Source organism: Pecten maximus, chromosome 10, assembly GCF_902652985.1.
Source record: "Pecten maximus chromosome 10, xPecMax1.1, whole genome shotgun sequence".
NCBI classification, from domain to species: domain Eukaryota; kingdom Metazoa; phylum Mollusca; class Bivalvia; order Pectinida; family Pectinidae; genus Pecten; species Pecten maximus.
Genome location: NC_047024.1, coordinates 41,694,898 through 41,708,463, shown reverse-complemented (window position 1 = coordinate 41,708,463; position 13,566 = coordinate 41,694,898). Strand labels below are relative to the sequence as shown.

The 13,566-nt window shown below is 34.2% G+C and overlaps 1 protein-coding gene and 1 long non-coding RNA gene across 2 annotated transcripts in view; both read right to left on the bottom strand.

Annotated features, from left to right (window-relative positions):
- Window positions 1-12,898, bottom strand: part of LOC117336712 (basement membrane-specific heparan sulfate proteoglycan core protein-like) — a 131,795-nt gene extending 118,897 nt beyond the window's left edge. Inside the window, exons 1-2 of the mRNA XM_033897324.1 lie at window positions 12,797-12,898; window positions 7,685-7,836 (exon numbers count right to left, since the gene is read on the bottom strand). Coding sequence (XP_033753215.1) covers window positions 7,685-7,745 — 61 coding nt within the window. The 5' untranslated portion in view covers window positions 7,746-7,836; window positions 12,797-12,898. The remainder of the gene's footprint in view (window positions 1-7,684; window positions 7,837-12,796) is intronic.
- On the bottom strand, window positions 3,594-6,705 carry LOC117336104. The gene is made up of 4 exons (XR_004534534.1): window positions 5,319-6,705; window positions 4,908-5,027; window positions 4,081-4,315; window positions 3,594-3,866 (listed from the first exon to the last, which is right to left on the bottom strand). It is a non-coding gene; the product is annotated as an uncharacterized LOC117336104 (long non-coding RNA).
- Window positions 12,899-13,566: the final 668 nt, after the last annotated feature.

The window sequence follows — 13,566 nt, the reverse complement described above, 5'->3', positions numbered from 1 at the left end:
TTTAATATCTATTATCGAAAAGTCGATATCAAATGATGGTATCATTACTAAGTGATACAGACTTAATCACGGCATTTCACAATTGTGTCGATTTCATCAAGTTTATAATAAGAATGTGACTCCTATGTTTTAACACTTGATTCTATTACATAATTGGTGGATAGATTTTCAGTTATTTTGATGATGTCTACAGTACTTTTGGATTCAACCTGCGGCTTTGAAGTTAATACGGACCCTAAAGGAAATAACCTGTCTTACTTCTTTTAAAATGTTTAAGATGCGGAAGTGAAAACAAAATCAGACATTCCAATTGAAATTGTGTACAAAGGGTAAGACATGTAAATGCATAGCGTGTGCATGTTTGAAATGTTGATCTTTGATTTGCCTCCCCTACAGTGTAAATAAGACAAATAAGTCGGTAGATAAAACATACTGACAAATACTGGCTACAGCAGATATTAAGTAAACGACTTTTACGTCATAAAAGTTTTATCTTTGGTTACAACAGATCTGGTTGTCTTTGATGTTTGACAATATGATGACAGATTAATGTGCAATAACCTTCCACATGTATGAACGCTTACCTGTTTTTTTTTTGTTTTTTTTTTTTTATCTTTCAATGAATTAATGAATAAGTATTGTAGGAAACAAGAAATTGTTTGCGGTAATATATCACCAGATAGCAGACAAACGTTGGCGCCACACACACTCCGTTTCAACCTCCTGCTTATAAAGCCAACGCCGACGGAGGACCAACCAAACGACCATTAGCAAACATATATTATATATATTGGCGATAACCAGGTCAAATTTTGGGGTCATTTTGTAGGTAAATGAGGCTTTATCTCAGAGGGCAAGAAGAAGGGGATAATATATATAATATATAATATGAAGATATTTAGAAGATGATAATAGCGGTACAGGAGAGTGCATAGGAGGTAATATGTGAGGATATTGGATTGATTCTTGTTTTAATATTAGATGAAAATGAAGTTATTTGAGAGGTGACAGGGGAGGTGACAGGCATATTTCGGGAGGAATATCGCAGGTAAACTAGGTCTTTAGAATAAAATGTATGAAGTTTGATATAGAGAAGGTGGACGGTGATCAACAACGGTATTCGGATTGGTCTTTGTAGAGTTCAACCAATTATTAAAGGAGATAAGTGAAATCTATATATACTAGTTCGGTTTGTCTTGTATAACTTTAAGACACGTGGTCTAAGTTCAATGAAATTTAAGAATGACTTACCTCTGTGCACTATGAAAATGCTACTCAGGTAAAATTCATTTGACTGTTATTTGACTCACTGGCTCGACTCTCCATGCGTTCAGAAGTTTTTTTTGCAAGAAAACGTGCATTCAGGGTACTATTGTACCTTATCAGCTGGTAAATCATTTCAAATGGAACATAAGAACATTACGGATCATTTACACATTATTTCTTCTCAAGGCGATTGTACAGCGACATGCCGCCCTTTAGTGAAGTCGATAGGAGAAGGGCTATTTCTCTGATAATGCAGGGTTATTCGCATCGTCATGAAGTCCAGCGATATGGTTGGCTTTGGACAACAATATCTCGTTTAGTTTAAAACACTACTCATGGTTATCCATGGATATCTTACAGAACTAAGATATCGGGATCAGGTCTTGAGACCATACGTTCATCTTCTAATCCATTAACTTAACATTAAGTTGCAGCAGGACAACACGAGATCGATAGGACAACACAAAATTATCAAAATGTATTCAGTAAATATTATATAATTAAGAAATCTAAACCATGAACACATCGTCAAAGCATCATGTAAAATGATAACTATCGAAAAGAAACTTGCGTTTCTTTTTTCCAGTAGCATTTTACTGCTTGATTTCTACTTAGATGTTCCTCGTGAGTTGAAAAGTAGGCCACGAAGAAAGAATGATTTTATAGACATCGATGAACTTAACAAAGAACATGTTGTCTCTCCACTTCCTCAAGGTACATACGTGTAAACCAAGTAGTGTGGAGTAGCATAACATTATTATACCCAAATGCTACATTTATACCATATTTTTCTCAATAGGTCGACTTAAGATTCTGATTCTAGCTTTTGATAATTATTAAGGTCAGTTTTGACGTTCCAGGGTTCTAGTTGTTTGGTGCAAAACTTAAACGCATATGTTAGGGTTTTAATTGTATGCAGCTAATAATCTTATTTTGCGTTTTCAAAATGACAAAACCGATTTCATTCAAACCTATGTAAATTTTTGATAATTGGATTTAAAAACTGGTATATTGATGCTAACACCAAGTTCGGCCCTGATTTAAGTAGTACTGACAGTTTGCGGTAGGGCCTACAGTACGTCTGCATCTCTTTCGAATTAGAATTTTAGGGTTCTATGTAATGATATTAAAAATCGTCATAAATGTCATCGAGGAATTGAGAATCTGTGTATCTGTAGATTCCGAGCTTTCACCTTGAATACTCATTACTTCTGATATCAATGCCTATGCAACTATGCCAGTATATTTTAGTATACCTCAATACATGTGATTGCCCACTGATATTCCTTTTATTTCACCCAGATTACATATTTTAAAATAAATAAAAGTAACCTGATTTAAATGAGTCTGAATGCAAATCTTGGGTATTTTACCACAGTGTTTACTGTTAATTATATCAAAGGAATCCAATGTGTAATCATGTCATAATGGTGCAAACTTATGACGCATACCGAGTTTTATTTAACATAATTTTACATTTTTTGTTTTGTTTTGCATGATAACACCCTTCCTAATTAATGTCAATCCGTAACGGAAGCACACTTTTTGGATGAATAATGGGAATAAAATACAAGTTAGTGGAAATGCGTTACAAAAAGATTTTTTGGCTTATTAATTGCTTTTCATGGAAGTAACATGAACTGTAATTATAATTCAAGAAATTCACTGACACATTGTTACACGGTTTGGTGTTAGGCTTATTTCAAATAATTTAAACTCATTTTGGTTTGTCAAGTCTTCCGAAACAAGAATAATATGATAGTCTACTCTTCCATGCAAAATGCAAATAGGAAACTTTAACCATATCTTTTTTTTGATAGTTTAATGTACTAGATAGTGACAGAGGGTATTTCTAAGTATCCCATTCATTAGATATAAGAGCAATAAGCTAAACTAGTATTGTTATATTTGTCAAGTTAACAATATATGCATTTGTTATATTTTTTTGTTATTTATTTTTGCCCTAAAACCACATTAAAACTAGAAATTCCATTTTGGACAGTTTCTTACTGTCGAAAATAGTCTTGAACAATTTGCGTTTAGTCAAATTTTAAAATGACCCATCAGGAGATTCTATACTTTCTGATATCAGAAAAATCACTCATTGAATATGGAAGTTGGATTACAAGGGCTTGTTAATGACAATATTCCAAAATTCAATCTGCGTAAACCAATAAAATGTTTATAACAGCCAAAAGAGTGCCTTATAGCAATGCTTGTAATCGTCTGAGTCACTTATGTAAAAACAGATGAATTTCGTTAAGTTATATTACATTATTGTCATGACAACTTTTATCTCGAGTCTTCTAGTTCGAGACAACAAAGTGTGACAGTGGACTATAATTTTATTTCTCACAAAGTGATTATTTATAAAACCAGCTAATTCAAATATCAAGTATGTGTAACTTTACTGTTATACAATAGTCCATCTGAAAGCTTTTCAGTATCATCTTGATTTTGGTCAGTTCAACTTAGACTTTCTAAACAATCAGCTTCCCTTTGTCATAATCATGGACGGACGGTAAAGTCATTGATGTTTGCCAAATTTGCCAGGTTGTCACTGCCATCCGCACAGGGTGCAATACAAGGCCAATCAAGACCTAAAACGACAAGAACAAAATTGTTTAAATATAATATGTTCAGGTGCCCGGACAAAGACAATAATTGAAAAAAACTAGAAAATAATCTCTAGATATCTGAAAAATGCTCAAAAAATCTAAATTGTGAAATTTATACAATAGCTACAAGCAAACCAGTATCAGATGTTATGTTCAAGTTACTTCCCTTCTGATACTTTATGGAGAAAATACTCACCTTATGAATGACTACTACACTGTCTCTATGCTTGTATCCTTGCATCCTATGGCGATATGCGACGTCTTTTCATCACATTGATTTCTTTCTTCATCTCCAGATAGAAACGATCAAATTGTTCATCGTATTCCGGATCAAGTGTTGAAAGTTTGTCGAAGTTTGGTATTATGTAAATGACCGTCATAAACAGAGTCCAAACGATCCAAACATTTCTCCGGCAGCAGCCATCTTCGCTCTAAACAGAAATCGCAGAAGATACAGTTAGAGGTTTTCCAAAAAGTGGATTTGTTATGGAAAGGCTTGGGTAACTTTGTCCTGGTGGTAGGATAAATGACTTTTTTATATTTTGTTACGTGTGTTCTTGTTTACCTGTAGAACAAATGTAATCACAATAAAAGAAAATGAGGATGAAGAATTAGTGTAAGAACACACTTTTGTTAGCAAAGGCTGTCGACCAAATAACTAAGGTAGCCACATATACTTGTACAAAAAAAGTTTGCAAAAGTAAATACAGTTCAGTGTCTAAACACTCAACAATTCAATGTGATTGTGTCAAAAGACAGACTTACCTTTAAAATACAATGTTTAAAGCAAATCGAGAGTAAAAGTACATGTACATTGTATCGATTATTAAATAATTTGAATATAGTCTTTAACACGTTGCCGGGAACCATGCTGCTGCGATCAGAAGAAACATTTTTTTTCTACAAAAAAATTATCATTCATAAGTCTCTTACTCTGACACACCTGAATAAACAGGACATGTTATATGTCAACAAAAACACTCATCATCTAAAACGACTTAAACATAATTGATTAGCACTTACCGTTACTAGTACGTTACAAGATGTAATACTGGAACCTTGTTGGCTACATACGGATTACTATGAGGCGATAGTGCCCGGATGAGCGGGAATAAACGTGGATGTATGGTGACATCGTTGTTGCTGTTGTGGTGGATGCAAACGACAAAACGTAAGACAATAGTGTAAAAACGATAACTAAAATGGTCAAAAGAAAGTTAAATGACCTCATGACATGCACTGAATTGATTTGTTTAGCAGTATTCTTCTTATTCTCCTTTTGTTTTAGTTTTCTTCACTGTTTACACATGTATTTGGTATAATACAAAACTAGAAATTGGCAGCCTGTATATATAAATGGTATTACATGTAAGATATTTTGTTATACGTTTGTTTCTACAGTTGAACCGAAAATGTCAGTAAATGTTAAAATACCTTATTCTTGTCTTAGATTCGGGAACATTCCAAACGTTCGACAGAACGTATTCCAACTTTGATCGAAATGATAATTCCTTTGAGACAAATTACAAAAATTGATCAATAGATTAAGTTCATTTTCACGTCACAACAACATCATATAAATCTTCCTACTTGAATGAGTCATTTATTCATTGCTTTAAATCAACCTATTATTTTCTTAACAATTACATTTTCTACGATAAATTCATAAAGTATATTATCACATTAATGTAGTTCGATTGAAATCAAAACAGGAAATGCAAATGTCATCCAACAGCTTATATACTGTACAACGCCCTTTTATGTTAATTTTTTTCATACATTACAATGCCATACAAAATAATGACTTGCGTGCATTATTGTTCAACAATACAATTGAAAAAGACCTTACCTTTGACTAACACCTACAAACAAGGTCGGGAAGCAACCAAACATGTTGCAGAAAAATACAGATATATCATCATCGGTACAGTTAAACATACAAAAAAACATTAAACACAATCTATGAATAATAGCACACCATAATGAGTTAACATAAGGATAAAGGTTCAATGTTATATATCTGTTCGTCAGTGCATATGTCCCTGTAGTATGACATTGTTTAATTGTGTGTTTGTGTTTTGTGTTCAGTAAATATTGAAGATATCAATAGGGTTACAGATTATTCATTAAAAATCCGTTTAGTAATTAAGCAGAAATTCACGTGGAAATATTAAGCAACACATGATTAGTACATCTTGAAATGAATCTATACTTTTGGACAGAGATATTTCAAATGCAGGAAAAGCAAAACATATTGAATTAACCTGCACTAAATTTTCAAACATTTATGTAGTAATATACATTATTTATGTAGTTATATACATTCAATTTTCAAGCATATATGTAGCTAAATATACATTCAATTCTTAGATATTTCTGTTGTTCTATGCACTCAAGTTTAAAACATTTAGTTAATATACATTGATATTTTCCCGAAAAAACAATTTTAAATCTCAGCAAAACTCATCAAAATATTATGGATGACATTAAATGAGTTAACTTGAGATGCTTTAAAAACACGCATAATCCACAAACTTTGATGATACACCTGCGAGGGCAGGAAAAGAAATTTTAATATAGGGGTCACACAAAATCACAACCAGCTGCAAATCTATTCAATAAGTATCATAATATCCACATGCTATTAACTGCATGCAAAAGAGGAAAGGCATTGTCTTTATTGTGGATATCTCTATACGTTATAGCATAAACAAAAACGAATCTAAAGGCGAACACATGTGAAGATATCAAATGGTACTTACCTCCTGTTACTGTTAATTGGGTTGTAGCACTTCCTGTTCCAGCAGAATTCGAACCAAGGCAGGTAAAACCGAACACAGTTAAGATCATATTGCAGAGAAGAAACATTTGACAGAAACGGCGACTGTATACAACAATACTCTACAATAGCCATACTTCCTGTGACTGTGAGTGTGATCTGACCACTGGTTCCAGTTCCTACGATGTTGGTGGCAGAACAGGTGTACACCGCCTGATCACTGGCAGCAGCATTTCTGATTGTGAGGTCCGGATTGTTAATTGTAGCACCTTGGTATTTGCTGCCATCAATGGCGACATCATTGGTCACTCCATTGAGTGTTCGTCGCCATATTACTGATGCGTGACCTGGTGTGGCCGACACACTACAGCCGAGAGTGACGGTCTGTCCAGTAATGACAAAGTATTGGGCCTGGTCTACAGTTACCACAGGGATACCTTTAATAGAATATCAGGAGGAAAGGTCAAAGTTCATACATGGCAAATACAAACAGTACAATCAATTGCTATCAATGTAAAATATAGGAGCACGTCCCTCTTGCACCCTGTAGGTCAGAGTCATCATCCATACAGAATAATTTGAGGCTGTGTATACTTACAAGTAGTGACGGTTAATGTTGTTGGACAAATTGAGTCTGGGTTTACTTACATGTTTTTACAGTTAATGTTGTAGGACAGTAAGATTATTTGTATGCTTACCTGCAATGGTAATTCACGTTGTAGGACAGTTTAATTATGCGTAAAACTACATGTAGTGACGGTCAGTGTTATAGGACAGATTGATGATTAACCGATACTGGTCGTCTCACAGGAACGATCATTTCCGCTAGAAGTACTTGTGATGATAACTGATAGATTTCCAGTGTTTCAATGTGGTATTTGGTCGTATTTATTATTTGTTAGTAGAATCAGACAGATGTCAACTATCATTACAGTTGGAGAACAGGCAAGATATGAACAGCAGTGAGTGTGCAATGAAAGTCAATTTCGCATTTAACCCACAGATAGGTATGTATACTCACTTTGAGATAGAGTCTCTGTCAACATGGATATTGCAAGTAAAATGTAGGAAAGGCGACACATTTTGAGATCATTCCATCAATTTGGCTAATTGTGTAAGAGACTATTTCGATGCTTGTAGACTGCCCACTGGTATGTTGGTGTCCAAGCACACCTGTATTACAAACAACATTTTACTGATATGATTATTACATGATCGTTTACTGCGTGCAAAAGGATCTATTTCAAAATATAAATCCTAGAACGAAAATTATGAAGCAAGTTTTAGAAATGCATTTAGGTTTGTTGCACTCATTATTGTCTATCATCTGGAAACTTCACACTCACGGTGTTAATAGTTTTAGTGGCTAAACACGATCCTCCGTAAGAAGTAAGTGTATAATCGACACGACTTACTTGTCTTTGATATTAGTTATGGCAAATGCATGTTATGGTCTTGTTAAGCTTGGACGAGAATCCCGCCCTATTTCGTCTGATTGATTGCTCTCGACCCTAAATCTGGTCTGATAGTAATTGTGTGTTTGCATTTTTTTTTTTTTTTTTTTTCATTTTGTTGTTCATCCGTTTTACTATTCTGTGGTACGGAACCATTGTAACTTTGCACTTTACGCAATTTTGATGCGATAAGGTTCATATAAAAGACGCCTTAACCTATATATAAACTCATATCGTGAGTTTTACGTATAACACGCATATTGTCTACCTCGAATACTTTGTCAGTATCATACGATTAGCATAGTCTGACCTAGTTATTAACCGGTAATTTTGTGGTAGTGTTTTATTTGTTTTGCTTTGCTTTTGTGTTACTGATTTTCGAGGTCTGTGAAGATATTACAAAAAACGGAATCTTGGTAGACTTTTACGTCTTTTCACTATTAGACATCATGAGATCATGAAATCTGTTACTTGATAACATTGGTATATCAGTAGAAAACCTCAAAATGGAACAGAAAACATCTCTGACGTAATACATTATGAGAGAGACATTATGAGACAGAGAGATAGACAGAGAGAGATTGACAGACAGAGAGACAGACAGGGAGACAGACAGATAGAGAAAGACAAACAGAGAGAGAGAGAGAGAGACAGACAGACAGACAGACAGACAGACAGACAAGAGTAATTACATCAACATATTTGAGGGACTTTCATGAAAACGTCAATAAGAATAAGTTGTTCTGCAGCTAGTCCAAACCACAGAGAGACAGACAAAGAGACACTGAGAGAGGTATACAGCATACCAATTAAGTTACCTGAATATCCTGCTACTCACACGAGTTAGTATACACTTCTGACCCAGGTTAACATAATTGCTCTAATAAAGTATCGTTTTCTGAACCCATTCATTATAGTATTTTACGATAATGTCTGTTTTTACTTCTTCTGTCTTAATATTTTTTCTCAAGGTTTTAAAGGTCTATGTTTATATTCAATAAAAGTATTACTAAGAATTTGGTAATGGTATGCAAAGTTTATTAATTGAAGTGCGATACGCATTGATTAAATTTTGACCAAGTGTATTTTACCAAAAGCATACGTTTCCTGTAAAATCCATTCTGGGCAGATTGCTTTTTTGTATTTCATGCTCCATCCAAAATATTTCAGTCAGTCTTAGTGTTTATCTATCTACGATACATTTGAATCTAGTCATCATGGATACATTTGATACTAAAAATTAAAGACCAATCCCGCATTCATGTATATAAATCAAAATGTAATGAAAACTGTCTCCTTTATCTCGAGAAATATGCAGTAATAAATGGCTAATTTAACCTGTCTGTTCATTGCCAATCAGCACATTGGTATTGCTAGATTCCGATCAGTGATACGTGTAATTATTCTAGACGGTAAATGGGCTAGTGGTCAAAATCGTCATACAGTTATTAATATAAGATATTTACCTCTAATTGTGATTATATTTCCAACGAACATTGAGAAATATGGCGCAATTTCTGAGCATATTAATTCTCTGGGACGGTGTCGTCTTTAGTAGGAAGACGGCTACCCTACCAGAATGCCAGGTCTGGTTTTCTTTATGTTTTCTAAACAAGCTTCATGAACTGCATTTGTGGGTATTGGCATTTGGTCTTATACTTGGAAATGTCTTAAATAGTATAGGATTGATTGTGAATTTCGGTGTTTTCCTAACTGATGATGGGAAGTGTTCTTCTCTTGGTTTCTTAATAGATACATATTTAAAGGGAAAGTCAATAACGTATATATATGTTATTTACAAATATACAAGTTTATATTGTTGTCTTCAACTTCTAAGATGTGGTACCTTTCAGTATGGTTAATGTTATCAAACCAAAATATCCGTATCCGCTTCATGAATGTACTTTTTATTAAAACTATTAGAATTAGTGAGATGCAACACAATATATTCGCAGAATTTTTACATCATACTTTAATCGTTTCTCGATTTTCGGTGATACTAGACCAACTGACCTGGATACTTGGATGGATATCGCACAGCGAAATTAGTGAGATGTGTCCAATAGAAAGATTCGTCGCCTTTAGCTACACAGACACATATCCTACCCACCAGTTTACTAGACGTCCGGATTCCGAGCCACAACACAGCTACTTATACACCTCAAAATGACATCAGTCCTTCCCATACTGGGAAAACGTCTTTATTGACTCACGTTTCAAAGCCTAACCAAGGCACATTCGATATAAGCCAACTTGAGTAAATTTCGCTCTGATATGTTAAACACTCGTTTTGTTAATTTACGTAGTCATTTTTATCTACTCAGTAGATAGTAACCAACTAACGTTGGATCAACGTCACTAAGCCAACGCCTACGTAATGCCAACCAAAGTACCATTTGCCAACTTTGGCCAACGTATGTTATATATTGGCGATAACCAGAGGACATTTTGGGGTAGTATGGTAGGTAAATTGTGCTTTTTCGGAGGGAACTATTGAAGGTAAATGAGGTATTAAGGGAAAATATAAATATATATAGGAAAGATAGCTTGGTGATAAATTAGGGTATTTCGAATGTCAAATTTGTTTCAACCAATATATTTACAAGAAGTCAGTAAAATCGACATATCATAGAGTGACTAACAAGAAGCCTGGATTTCAAAGATAGGCTGTATTAATAATGGACAAGAATATTTTTACGGACAGGAATAGACGAAAGCAAGCCGATACATGTGTATATAGGGAGTATGATATAACAGCTAGAAGATGTATATTTTTATTGAGACGGAACGAACTGAAGATATAAATAATATGATATAATCACGCCATCATATTAAAATATAGATATAACATAAACAAGTAAACAAACTACCTTAGGTACAAAGGTACACCTGAACCTGTATAGACAGGCAGATAAATCTCCTAAGTTAAGTCGAAAATCCTTGTCATATCAAACTGGTTTATTGAGTTTAAAGGTTTTCTTATATACACGTAATCGAGGCCGAGCTCTACTGAGCGTTGTCTAATTTGTGTTCCTCAATTTTTAGTGCAAATGTAAACACGCCGCTCTGAATCAATCATGTTGTTAAGAAACAAACGAACACATATTATCTATTTTAAGAAATATTTTTGTCCAGGTAAAGAAAAGCGGAAGTACCTAAGCAGTTATGAGTGCATTTCAATTGAAATTGTGTAGAAAGGGCGATACAGGTGAATGCATAGCGTGTTGTTGAAATGCGGATTTTTTACTTGCCTCTCCTACAGTGTAAATAAGTAAAATAAGTTGATCGAGAAAGTAATAATATCTTTACAAAACATGAATCAATCTACTTGGAGTAAAAGTAGTCGATTGAATTTTTAAAGGGGTGAATCAAATATTCTGGCGTTATGATTTGACATCTTTGGGAACAAGAGATCTGTGAGATTAATTTTGGTTATTTTCGTTTGACGGTTGAAACTATTATAACATGTTAATACATTAGTTGCAACTTATGCTACCTGCAATAGTAAGTTGCAACTAATATATTAACATGTAAAATAAGGAAAGGTTTAATAATTATACATGAAATTCGGTTTCGGAAGGTGCGAGAGACGTATGCCTCTATCTTGACGTGGCGACGTAATGCGCGGGCGTCAGCTCTTTGGATGGTCAACAAATCTCCCAGTGACTCCGAGACGTGCAACTAAACGAGCAATTGTGTCCTCGTGTGTACCATATTTCTGGATTGTGTCACGTTACATACGTCCTTGAATTATTAGAACAATGGTCTTACCCCTATCGACATTACTCAAACTCGCATTTCGCTATGAAATCACTTCAGAAAAGAAATGTTATGTTACTGATCTTTATTGTTCCAATATTCAATTGGTAATGATTTTCCAACACATATGACAAATACAGTGCCCCAGATAAATCTGGGGTTTTTTTTAATCTGCTGAAAGCATGCAGCGTCGAGTGTGGTCACTGAGGAATATTTTCACATTCATCATTATCCTTTATATCCATCTTTGCCAACATCATAAGAGAGAGACACAAATGCAAAACGATCCGCAGCTAGCAAAAATATTCCATGCCGATACTTTTCAACGATATGTTTTCATCTACCTGTTTTTTATATTCTGATCCATGCCGTAATGAATAGCGTATTTGTATCATTTTCACATCCCTTTCATCATAGTTGTTTATCATGATATCTTTCTTTAAACATTTTTTTAAAATGAATTCACCTGAAAATCAATTCACAAAGCAATACAATGTTCTTCTGACCAAGATACATCTGCATGGTTTAAAAACAACTCTTTAAACTTTCGTCTCTTCGAGAATGACTAACTTGCTATCACCATATTATGAAATGATATGCTTATATACATGTAGGGGTGCCTTCATTACTGTCAGTATTTCTAATACCTATTTCTATTAATTTAGCACACTGGGCATGCAAACTGCATAGATATTAAAATATTGTATTTCTAATCCTTATTTCTATTACTTCAGCGCACTAGCCATGCAAAAAAAAAAAAAAAAAAAAAAACATAATTAAAAGATTGGGTCACCATGGAGACATCAACGTTTGATATTAAAAATTAGAGACAAGTGCCATTTTCTCGTATATGAAACAAATTGTTATGAAAATCGTCCCATTTATCTTTAGATATAAACCGTCAAAACTGGCTAGTTTACCTGCCTGTCTCTTGGCAATCAACACTAGGGTTGTTTGTCGGTATAGATAAATTCCTAGCTGTGACGTCATGAGTGTGAGAGTCACCTAGAAACAGTTTGCCTTCTGTTAGGTTGATGATTATAATAGACGTTAAATGGGTCAGTCGTAAGAAAATTGTCAAGTTATATGTGTAGCGTGATTATTCTCTGAGGATATCGACCGATTTTGCGCAACTTCCGAGAAAATGGCTACCCGGCTAGAATACCTGGTCTGGTACTCCTTATTTGTTTCTGACCAGGCTGCACGAATCTAGTTTTTGCTCACATAAATACCTCGGTTTTGAATTATAATAAAGTTGTAGCTTAAATTGTGGTTTTACAATTTAATGCGTCCTTAATAATAAAGGATGTGAATTATGTTGCTTTTTTAGTCTAGTGAAGGGAAGTTAACATTGCGCAGATAAAGTAAACTGCATGGTAGTATATCTACCATGTGAACGAGGTTAATTCGTCTTCGTCAGTGCAAACAATCAAGTAAGCAATCAATCTTTATATCTACGCTAGACATTCTCAGTGACCACAGTATGTTATAAGTGCTAGGAGTTTAACTGTTTCATTGAGACTGAACGAAATCGGAATGATAATATTATAACAGTTTGACGTTATCATGTCGGTATGTAGATATAAGTTTATTAAATGCAATACTAAATACATTGTAAATAAAAAATGTAAATAAACCTACCTGAGTGACCAAATCCTTTCCTCCAGAACCAATTTAAAACCGATTGACA